Here is a 12,318-nt window from a genome sequence, read left to right on the forward strand (position 1 = left end):
ACTGATATCACTATTCACAACTGCACTCATACCTTCCTTTTCCTTTCTGTCTGTTCTTCTGGAATGCAGAATACTCTTGAAAATTGAGTTCTCAATTTTGGTTATCCTATATCCACATCTCAATTAATAATTGTAATTAATAATTAATTATAATTATTAATGTATTAATTTTGATTTGGACTGTCAACTAATCTATCTTGTTATAATGTTATATGCATTTAGATAAAGAACCTCGAAGGCTGTGAGCTTGGGTCATCTCCTTTGCTAATGGAATCATCTTCCCAATGTCCACTCTGTCCAGGCCATTCAGTATTCTGTGAGTTTCATCAGATCCCCCCCCACTCCATCTTTCTAAACTCCATCGAGAATAGTCTCAGAGTCCTCAAACGTTCCTCATACGTTAAGCATTTCATTCTTGGGATCATTCTTGTGAACCTCCTCTGGATCCACTGCAGGTCCAGTACATCTTTCCTGAGATATGGGGCCCAAAACTGCTCACAATACTCGAAATGTGGTCTGACCAGAGTTTTATAAAGCTTCAAAAGCCCATCCCTGCTTTTATATCCTAGTCCTCTCAAGATGAATGACAACATGGGCGGTACAGTGGCGCAGTGGTTAGCACTGCTGCCTCACAGTGCCAGAGACCCAGGTTCATTTCCCACCTCAGGCTGTCTGTGTGGAGTTTGCACATTCTCCCCGTGTCTGCATGGATTTACTCCGGGTGCTCCGGTTTCCTCCCACAGTCCAAAAACGTGCAGGTTAGGTGAATTGGTCGTGCTAAATTGCCCGTAGAGTTAGGTGAAGGGTAAATGTAGGGGAATGGGTCTGGGTGGGTTGCTCTTCGGAGAGTCGGTATGGACTTGTTGGGCCGAACAGCCTGTTTCCACACTGTAAGTAATCTAACCTAAAACATTGGATTTGCCTTCCTAACTGCCAACTTCAAATTGTAAAACGCTGAGGCCCAAATACAATACAGAAATTGCCTGAGAAGTTTTCTTGATTTTAAAGTTTATACCTTGAAACAATGCAGCAAGATAGCTTGTCCCAAACATTGGCCTGGCAGCACCGATGATAGCATATATCTTTATACCTGTTAAACAATTCACCCTGTGAGGAGCTGAGACTGCCCATTAAAGTTAGTCAACAAGTGTATTTCCTGCAATACAGGGAAACAAACTGATCTTCTAGCTCATACAGACATTTTAAACTTCTTACAATGCTGCAAAGTTCTGAGTTGCCATGAACGAAATAAATAAAAGACTTTCAAGGCTGAAAAAAAACACAGGTCACAGATGTCACAGCAACATATACAAGTTTTGAATTTGAATGAAATATTAGGATGTATTTCCCTCTGCAAAGGGTAATACATATTTTTTAGATTTTTTTTGTGTAAGAATCTGGTGACTAGGCAATGGAGACAGAAACAAAGGGGAGTTCGTAATGCAGTTGGGTGCTATAGTGGGAACAGAGAGGGAGAATGAGCTGAGTTGGGTCAAACATCCTTCTGTCATCTTTAGTTTAGTGCAGCAAGCTCTTGAGACTTCTTTGTCACTAAGAACAAGACCAGTTGATTAGCTGCCTCTACTGGTTTCCTCTTTTTCCAAAAGCCCGCTTGGCCAAATTTCAGTGTCTTAACACAAAACTTGCATCTTATTTCTCTTCTTAAATTCATGAGGTGGTTGCACTGAGGCTTTCACAGTGAAAGTTTGTCCTGAACCTTTGCTTTTCTTGTGATTTTAAAGCCTGTCATTGGACAAATGAGGTTAGTCACAAGTAAACTGAAGTGTTCACTTCCAGCGTTTCCCATTCCTTGATCCAAAGGATGTTTGTTGATGGATTTTGCTCAAAATAGGATGCCAGCCTAAAGCCCGGCGGACTCAACATTGAGTTTCCCAGTTTCAAATAGCCTCCCTCCCCCTCCTTTTCACTGCTCCCTGCCACCAACTGGATTCATTCCTTCCATTGACCAACCAGGTTGTACCCTCTACCTGTCTTCACCTATCCCCATTTCACCACCCTGCCCCCACCAACCCCTTTATCTGCAGCTCCCCCTACAGCCACCCCCACGGCCTGAAAAAGGGTTACACCCAAAACATTGACTTCTCCACCTCCTAATGCTGCCTGACTTGCTGTGTTCTTCCAGCCTGCTGCTTGTCTATTTTATAAAGGGTTTACAGCATTTTCAGTATTAAGATTTTCAACATATGTAAAATTTTGCATTTAGTTTCAGTACTGTTTCCCTGGTCTTTTTGGAAAGTTTCGTGTTCATGTCCCACTTCAGAACCTTCAGTGCAGTACTGCACGATTAGTGAGAATGTAAATGGTGTCTGCTCTCTCAGGTATACGTAAAAATGATACTATTTAAATGATTGAGAGTGTTCTTCTTGGTGTCCTGGTTATCTGTCAAACTGCACCTTTGAAACAATTTACATGATCATGATGATTTTGCTCTTTGTTGGACCCTGCTATGAACAACTTGGCTCCTGTGCCAAACATTTCATTAATTGTAAAGTATATGGACTTCAAAGATCTTTTGACAATGGGCCTTATAATGGACTCGAGAGTGGGGTGCTAGAAAAGCACAGCAGGTCAGACAGCATCCGAGGAGCAGGAGATTCTCCTGCTCCTCGGATGCCGCTTGCCCTGCTGTGCTTTTCCAGCACCACACTCTCAACTCTAATCTCTCACTTTTGCCATGTAATGTACTTGATAGCAAAGTGTCATCACCAACTTTGGTCTTGTAACAGGAAAGAGAGTTAGAGTGATAGGTTATTTATCAAATTTGAATAAATTATTATTGTAAGGTTCCCTTGGGGATTGGTTGGTTGGTTCTTTTGAAACATCATTGATCCCTACTTTTTGTCATTAACATAAATGCATTTAGGTATAGTTAGTAAGTTTGCAGATGACGCCAAAATTGGAGGTGTAGTGGACAGCAAAGAGGGTTACCTCAGCTTACAACAGGATCTGGACCTGATGGGCCAATGGGCTGAGAAATGGCAGATGGAGTTTAATTCAGATAAATGCGAGATGCTGCATTTTGGGAAAGCAAATCTTAGCAGGACTTATACACTTAATGGTAAGGTCCTAGGGAGTGTTGCTGAACAAAGAGACCTTGGAGTGCAGGTTCATAGCTCCTTGAAAGTGGAGTCGCAGGTAGATAGGATAGTGAAGAAGGCGTTTGGTATGCTTTCCTTTATTGGTCAGAGTATTGAGTATAGGAGTTGGGAGGTCATGTTGTGGCTCTACAGGACTTTGGTTAGGCCACTGTTGGAATATTGCGTGCAATTCTGGTCTCCTTCCTATCGGAAAGATGTTGTGAAACTTGAAAGGGTTCAGAAAAGATTTACAAGGATGTTGCCAGGATTGGAGGATCTGAGCTACAAGGAGAGGCTGAACAGGCTGGGGCTGTTTTCCCTGGAGCGTCGGAGGCTGAGGGGTGATCTTATAGAGGTTTACAAAATTATGAGGGACATGGATAGGATAGATAGGCAAAGTCTTTTCCCTGGGGTCGGGGAGTCCAGAACTAGAGGGCATAGGTTTAGGGTGAGAGGAGAAAGATATAAAAGGGACCTAAGGGGCAACTTTTTCACGGAGAGGGTGGCACGTGTATGGAATGAGCTGCCAGAGGATGTGGTGGAGGCTGGTACAAATGCAACATTTAAGAGGCATTTGGATGGGTTTATGAATAGGAAGGGTTTGGAGGGATATGGGCCGGGTGCTGGCAGATGGGACTAGATTGGGTTGGAATATCTGGTCGGCATGGACGGATTGAACCGAAGGGTCTGTTTCCATGCTGTACATCTCTATGACTCTAAATGTTAACTCTTATCTTCATATATGTTGTCTGAACTGTTGACATTGTCTGGCATTTTTGTAGTTCTTATTTCAGATTACCCGCATCTGCAGTATTTTGCTTATCTACATCTATTCAGTCTATTTCTGGCTAGACCTCCTTAGCATTTTGTGGTAGAGAACTTCACAGATCAACATCTTGAATGAAGAAATTCTCCTCATCTTGTAGGTGTGAAAGATGACATAGAGTTCGCGTTACTTTTCAATTTCCGAATGAATTACCGTGTAGGCTTGTAATTGCAAGATCACCGTATACCAATCCAGACTAATTACTGGGATGGGATAACAACTGAAATTGCTTATCTCGTTGCTTATTGTGGCAGTGCAACATCTAGAATCTATATTATGTAAATTATCGGTTAAAAAAAGAAACTTGGGAAAGCCTGTGCCATGCGTGGACAGATATGGGGCTCTCCGCTCATTTGGCTGACATTCTTTCCTCTTGCGAGAAATGTGGCCGTGCCACAGTCGCACCTGAGGCTGCAGCAAACAGAGCCTGGGAACAGGATCCGAATGTGACCGCGTGCGGCCCTCGCGCGCCGCCGTAGCTGGAGGACCATCTCCGCCCCTCTCCCGGATTGGAACCCGGGCCCGGGCCGCTCGCGCCTCTCGGACTCCGGACCCGAGGTCAGAGCCCGCCACCTTCCCCGGCAGGTTCTCGCGCTCAATGCTCGGCCGTATCCGTTGCTGCTGCTTCTTAGCCGTCCGTCAGCTTGCAACATGTCGCAGGGGCGATCCGGACGCCAGCAGGATATTCAGGTGCTCCTGCAGTCCGTCACCGCTCTCGCTCAGCAGAAGAACGTGGAGTTGCTGGCCCCCTGTCCTTGCGAGTCACGCTGGCTGCAGTTTGTACCCGGCTCCTGGAAACCAGTGTTGTGTGATCCATGTGCCAGAATTAGAATGTGAAAGGTCAACGCATTTGCGACTTGCAGCTTGGATACTTTGCAGTGTTCCTGGGGAGAAGCGGGACTTGCAGTGTTGTGGAAAGTTTGCATTATCTCAGTGTTTTACGAGGTTGGACTGCCCCGATAAATTTAAGTGTTCCAAAACAACGTATTGTTTGGAAAAAAACTTAATCTCTTATCTTTTAAACTTTGTACGCCATTATTCAGTTTTACTTCTAGGACCTGTTTTTAAAGAGTGTGAACCGGACACTAGGTACTTTGCAGCAGAGTCTTTGCGTTCAGTCTTTTTTAGGGCAATGGAAGCAGTGTCTTCAAATACGGAAGATACTACGATGATACTTATGGATTGTGATTTGCAAAGCAATGAAGAACATCAGGCAGAATTAATACCTGAGCCTACAACTTGCGTAAGGGATTTGCCTGCTAACTCAGGCTGGTTACTTTCAGATTTAAATGATAAAGGGCATCTACAAAATGGTGAGAATCGCTTATAATTTATTGAAATCGTAAATGCTTTCATTTAATCATTTGAGAAACGCTTATTTATAACGTTTTTCAACCAATTATAACAGCAGCACAAAAACATTTTTTTCTGAAACTGCACCCTACCATCAAGATGTTAGTTTATAATATAAAACATCTGTGGCATTATCATGGTGAGAAAAAGGACCTATACTTATGCAGTGTCACTTTACTACTGATGTGTTGTCAAGCTCACTTATGGTGATACTTCTAACTGGCGGCACGTATGCATTGATTTTACAAATGCCACTTAATTGTTCACAAATCTCAACTGAGTTACTTTCTGTGAATATTCAACATTATAAATATTTCATATATGTGGATTTTCAATGGCAACCCACATCACAAATCTCTTACTACTTTTTATAGAGGGCTTTTGTAGGCTGTAGCGGGACAGTGACAGGGTGCAGAGATGGGCTGAGAGGTGGCAGATGGAGTTCAACCTGGATAAACGCGAGGTGATGCATTTTGGAAGGTCGATTTTGAATGCTGAGTACAAGATTAAGGATAAGATTCTTAGTAGTGTGGAGGAACAGAGGGATCTTGGGGTGAAAGTACATAGATCCCTTAAAATGGCCACCCAAGTGGACAGGGTTGTTAAGAAAGCACATGGTGTTTTGGCTTTCATTAACAGGGGGATTGAGTTTAAGAGTCGTGAGATCTTGTTGCAGCTCTATAAAACTTTGGTTAAACCGCACATGGAATACTGCGTCCAGTTCTGGTCGCCCTATTATAAGAAAGATGTGGATGCTTTGGAGAGGGTTCAGAGGAGGTTTACCAGGATGATGCCTGGACTGGAGGGCTTATCTTATGAGGAGAGGTTGACTGAGCTCGGACGTTTTTCATTGGAGAAGAGGGGACCTAATTGAGGTATACAAGATAATGAGAGGCATAGATAGAGTCAATAGTCAGAGACCAGTTCCCAGGGCAGAAATGACTAACACGAGGGGTCGTAGTTTTAAGCTGGTTGGAGGAAAGTTCAGAGGCGGGTTCTTTACAGAGAGTTGTGAGAGCATGGAATGCGTTGCCGGCAACAGTTGTGGAGGCAGGGGCATTGGGGACATTTAAGAGACTCCTGGACATGCATATGGTCACAGAAATTTGAGGTGCGTACATGAGGATCAGTGGTTGGCACAACATCGTGGGCTGAAGGGCCTGTTCTGTGCTGTACTGTTCTATGTTCTATGTTCCAAATCTTGAGGAATCGACTCAGTCAATCGAAACAGCTTTTTGGAAAGTCTAGTTTTTAATTTCAAACTGACATTTCTGATTTTAGTAATGCTTTATAAAATGAATTTAAATAAGAGAAATTTACCAAATGAATTCTCTTTATTATTGCTTTAAATCGTTCCATTAAAGTTTTTACATAGAGGCCTTAAGCCTTCCAAACCTCTGGGCTCAGACTCCATTTTGCCTGGAGTGGTGATGTCATTAGCTAAAGGACATTCTTACAGTCTGAGCATATGCAGCACAGTCAGTTTCTGTGACATTGTCAAGTCATAGACTATTTCAGTTTCGTTGACTGACTGTTTCCAACCTAAAGGCATGAGGAGGAGCAGGCCAGTGTTGATTGGAAGATGATCCAGCAGGGAAGGTGGTGGACCAGCAGTCGTTGGTGTTTCTCTGGGTAATTCAGGATGCACAACAGAAATTCATTCCAAGAAAGAAGGAACAGTCTAAAGGGAGGACAAGGCAAAGGGAAATCATAATATAAAAACAAAAGAAAAAGCGTCCAATATGTTGAAGATTAGCTGGAAAGCAGAGAATTGGGAAACCTTTTAAAAACAAGCAGAGGGTAACTTTTTTTAAAAAAAGCATGGGGAGGGGAGGATGAAATATTACGGTACTCTGAGTCAAAACATGTGGTGCTTGAAAAGCACAGCTGTTCAGGCAGCATCCGAGGAGTAGGATAGTCGATGTTTTGAGCATAATGTCTTCATCAGGAACATGATGAAGAGATTATGTTCCTTGGATGCTGTTCCTCTAGCTGCCTAACTGGCTGTGCTTTTCCAGCGTCACACTTTTTGACTTTGATTGCCAGCATCTGCAGTCCGCTCTTTCTCCTATTAGGGTAGCCTACCTAGTAATACAAAGAAGGCTACAAAAGTTTTTTTAAGACATATAAAAAGTAAGGCAGAGACAAGAGTGGACATTGGGCCGCTAGAAAATTAGGTTGGAGTAGTAGTAATGGGAAAGAAAGAAATGATGGAGAACTGAATAGAGACTTTGCATCAGTCATCACTACGGAAGACACCTAGCATATCAGAAATCCAAAGAGAATCGGGGCAGTAGTAAGTGTAGTGGCCATCACTGAGGAGAAGGTGCTAGGAAACTGAAAGGTCTGAAGGTGGGTAAATCACCCACACCAGATGAACTACAGTCCAAAGTTGTGAAGCAGATTGTGGAGGCATTGTTGGTGATCTTTGAGGGAATCACAGGTCAGGGGGGATCTCAGAGGACTAGGAAACTGGTTAATGTAACTTATGATTAGGGAGGGGGGCAGAAGATAAGAAACTATAGGCAGGATAGCCTGACTGCAACCATCTGTAAGATTTGAGAATTTCTTATTAGGGAAGAGATTGCAGAACACTTGGAAGTGCATGATAAAATAGATCTAAGTCAGCATAGTTTCCTTGAGAGGTGGTCATGCCTGGCAAACCTGTTTTAAAATTCTTTGAAGAATTGACAAGCAAGGTAGACAAAGGAGAGCCAGTGGATGTGATCTTTTTGAATTTCCAGCTGGTCTTTAACAAGGTGCCACACAGGAGGCTGCTAAATAAGATAAGAGCCCATAGTGCTGAGGAAATATACTGGTATGAATAAAGGACTGGCTAACTGGCAGAACACAGAGATTCAGGATGGCAACCGATGATTAGTGGAATTCCACAGGGTCAGTTTTGGGACCACTGCTATTCACATGATACATTTAACAATCTAGATGAAGGAACTGAGGGCATTGTTACTATGTTTGTAGGTGACACAAAGCTAGCTGGAGGGACAGGCAATGTTGAGGAAGTGGGGAGGCTGCAGAAGGACTTAGGCCTAGATTGTGGGCAAAGAAGTGGCAGACGGGATACAATCTGGGAAGTTCTAGCTTTTGTACTTTGGTAGGAAGAATATAGACAAAAAAATATTTTCCAAACGGGGAAAGGCTTCATAACCTGAAGCACAAAAGGATTTGGGAGTCCTAATTCAGGACTCTGTTAAGGTTAACATGCTGGTTCAGTTCATCATTAGGAAGGCAAATGCAATGTTTGCATTCATTTCAAGAGGGCAAGAATATAGGAACAGTGATGTACTGCTGAGGCTATATAAGGCTCTGGTCTGATCGTATCTGGAATGTTGTGAGCAGTGTTAGGTCCTGTATCGAAGGAAGAACATGCTGGCTTTGGGGAGGGTCCAGAGGAAGTTTGTGTGAATGATTCTGGAATGAAGGGATTGACGTATGAGGAGGAGTTTTTATAGATTGTATTCATTCATGGGCTGTGGATGTCACTGGCCAGGCCAGAATAAATTGCCCAGAGGGCCGTTGAGAGTGAACCACATTGCGGATCTGGAATCACGTATAGCCAAGCCAGTTAAAGACGGGATATTTCCTTCCCTAAAGGACATTAATGAATGAGATGGGTTTCTCCAACATTTGAAAATGATTTCATGAACATTATTAGACTCTAATTCCAGATTTCTTTTATTTTACGAGTTCACATTCCACCATCTGCCATGGCGAGACTTGAATCCGGGTGCCCAGAATATTACCTGGGTTTCTGGATTAATAGTTTAGTGATAATACCACTAGGCCATTGCCTTCCCTAAATCGATGGAGTTTAGAAGGTTGAGAGTGTACCTCATTGAAACTTAGAAAATACTGAGACCTGGATAGAGTGGATGTGGAGATGATGTTTCCAAGAGCAGGAGGGCTAAGCCTCAGTGAAAGGACAATTCTTTAGAACTCAGATGAGGAGGAATTTCTCCAGCTAGAGTGTGGCGAATCTATAGAACTCATTGCAGCAGAATACTGTGGAGCCAAGTGATTGAGTGTACTTAAGACAGAGATAGGTTCTTGATTAGTAAGGGAATCGAGGGTTTAGGGGTCGAGAACCACGAGCCATGATCAAATAACAGAGCAGACTTGATGGACCAACTGACTTAATTCTGCTCATCTATCATATGATCATTTATTTGTATTTGAACAATATCTAAAGCCTAGTAAACAAATCATAGAAACCTTTTAGAAAATGGCATCTCAGTCTGACGAAGTCAACACCTTTTTTGTAAAAGTGAAATTCTGTTATACAAATGTACTAGTCACATCTTCAAAACTTTAGTGGATGGATAAAGGGGAGCTGGTTGTTATGATGTGTGTAATTTCTAAAAGATGAGGAGCCATACACACAGTACACAAGATTAGGGCTCATGAAGTTGGGATAATGTATCAGCATGGAGAGAGGCTAGGTTAATGAACAGGAAGCAAAGAGTGTGGATAAACAGGCTGCTTTCAAGTTGACAGACTGTGGCTAGTGAACAAAGGACAAAGAGCAGTACAGCACAGGAACAGGCCCTTCAAGCCTGTGCTGACACGTTTTGTCATTCCATACTAAAACTGTCTGCACTTCCAGGATCCGTATCCCTCTATTCCTTTCCTATTCGTGCATTCTTCCAGGTAATTCTTGAATTCTGTTCTTGTGTCTACTTTCACCACCTCCTCTGGCAACACGTTCCAGGCACTCAACACCCTTTGGCCACCTCTTTTAAACTCTTTTCCCCCACCCGACCCCATCTTGCACCTGTGTCTCCTCATAATTGACCCCTCCACCCTGGCAAAAAGCCTCATACTTTCTACTCCCAGTGTTGTGCTGCAAGGATCAGTGCTTGGTTCTCAGTTATTTACAATAAATATTAATGATTTAATGATACAGAAAGAAATGTATATTTTTGCAGTTGATACAAAACGGTGTGTGAGTGCAAGTTGTGAATGCAAGCTGACGTTATTAACTCAAATGAATAGATAACAATGTGGCAGATGGAATATAATGTGGCGAAACGTGAAGTTATTCACTTTGTTCATAAGAGTAAAGAAACAATGTTTTTGAAAATGTATTAAACTTGTAAACATTACCCAGAGGCACTTGAGTGTATTTGTGTAAGGAACACAAGGTTAATATGCATGTCCAGCTATGAAGGCAAGTGGTATGTTGGCCCTGATTTGCTATGGTTTAGAATATATAAATAAAGTGTTGTAATAAGTTGTACAGAATTTTGAAACGTTGCACGTGGAATACAGTTTGGGCCTTGCTTGTATTAGAGATGGTGCACTGAAGATTTGCTAATTTGGGTACCTGGGCTGAGACAATTGTTCTGTGATGCAAGGCTGAGTAAATTGAGCTTCTTCTAGTAAGTTTTGAGAAGACTTGTAGCTCAGGTTGATATTAGTTTTGCTTGCTGTCTGCATATATCATTTACAAAATACCTTGCAAGAACTGTAACAAACACTACATTGGACAAACAGGCAGAAAACTAGCCACCAGAGTACATGAACATAAACTAGCCACAAAACGACATGACCCACTCTCACTAGTATCCTTATATAAGGATGAGGAAGGATACCACTTTGACTGGGACAACACATCCATGCTAGGACAAGCCAAACAGAGACACGAAAATTCCTAGAATTCTGATCGGAATGCTATGCTTCTATCAACAAACACATTGACTTAGATCCCATTTACCACCCACTGAGAAAAAGAACAGGAAATGACATCACCATAGGAAATGATGTCACCACAGAAAATAACATCACCAACCCAAGGAAATGCAAACATTAAATAGAAAGTGGATTACACCACCAGTGCTTCATTCAGCAGCTCACTGAAGATGTTACCTAGTATGGTGACGAAACATCTGAAAACAAACCTTGCAGTTCAGTGAACAAACCTACATCCTGAGCTTCTACTGTCTGGAGTTCAGAAACAGGATTACAGGAATAGAGTAGAGAGTGAGTCTGGGTGGGATGCTGTTCAGAACGTTAGTGTGGCAATGGGCTGAATGGCGTGTTTCCACACTGTAGGGATTCTATGATTTCAAAGAAATGTATAAGACTTTGAAGAGTCTTGACAGGGTAATCGATGAGCGGTTACTTCCACTGTCAAGGTATCTCAAATAAGCACTGAGGCATATTCTCTGGATAAAGGAACTATCATTTAGGATTGCAGTGAAAAGTACCTTCAATAAATCTTTGATTTTCTACCCCACAGAGTTGTTGCTGCTCGATTTGAGACAGGCAATTTTTTGATTTCTTGCAGTTGAACAGGGGACCAGATAGGAGAGAGTGGAGTTGAGTCCAAAGATCAGCTTGATCATAATGAAGAGTAGAACAGGCTTGAGCTGCTCCATGGCCTAGTGATCTATCTTATGTTGTTTGTTCAAGTGAACTTTGAAGCATTTTCAAAGTGAGGTTGAGTCAAGAGAATGAAGAAATACTGCCGAAAGTAATTGCCAGTCATATGTTTTGAATACTTCAGAATGTGAGTAATGGAATCTGATGTGCAGAGGCAGTGTCTTTGTTATTTGATTTGGGTGGAATGTGTTTTTCTGAAACAAAGAATGATAGAGATGTACAGTACCGAAACAGACTTTCCGGTGCAACTCGTCCATGACAATCAGATATTCTAAATTAATCTACTCCCATTTGCCAGCATCTGGTCCATATCCCTGTAATCTCCTCCTATTCTTGTACCCATCCAGATGCCTTTTAAATGTTGTGAATGTACCAGCCTCCACCACTTCCTCTGGCAGGTCATTCACCTCCCCCTGAATGAAAATATTGCCCGTTGGGTCCCATCTAAATCTTTCCACTGTCACCCTAAACCTATGCCCTTTAGTTCTAGACTTCCCCCACCCCAGAGAAAAGACCACTTACCCAATCCATGTCCCTCATGATTTTCTAAATATCTATAAGGTCACCTCTCAGTCTCTGACACTCCAGGGAAAACCGTTTGTAATTATGATATGTTTTGATGGTTTAAAATGTGAAAATGTT

General features: G+C 42.4%; 1 protein-coding gene across 1 annotated transcript in view; it reads left to right on the forward strand.

Moving 5' to 3' along the window:
• The window catches only part of LOC132835556 (uncharacterized), a 207,312-nt gene that overhangs the window by 18,940 nt on the left and 176,054 nt on the right, over positions 1–12,318 (forward strand). Inside the window, exon 2 of the mRNA XM_060854836.1 lies at positions 4,342–5,237. Within this exon, the coding sequence (XP_060710819.1) occupies positions 4,342–5,237 (896 nt within the window). The remainder of the gene's footprint in view (positions 1–4,341; positions 5,238–12,318) is intronic.

The sequence above is a fragment of the Hemiscyllium ocellatum genome, chromosome 3 (genome assembly GCF_020745735.1).
Source record: "Hemiscyllium ocellatum isolate sHemOce1 chromosome 3, sHemOce1.pat.X.cur, whole genome shotgun sequence".
NCBI lineage: Eukaryota > Metazoa > Chordata > Chondrichthyes > Orectolobiformes > Hemiscylliidae > Hemiscyllium > Hemiscyllium ocellatum.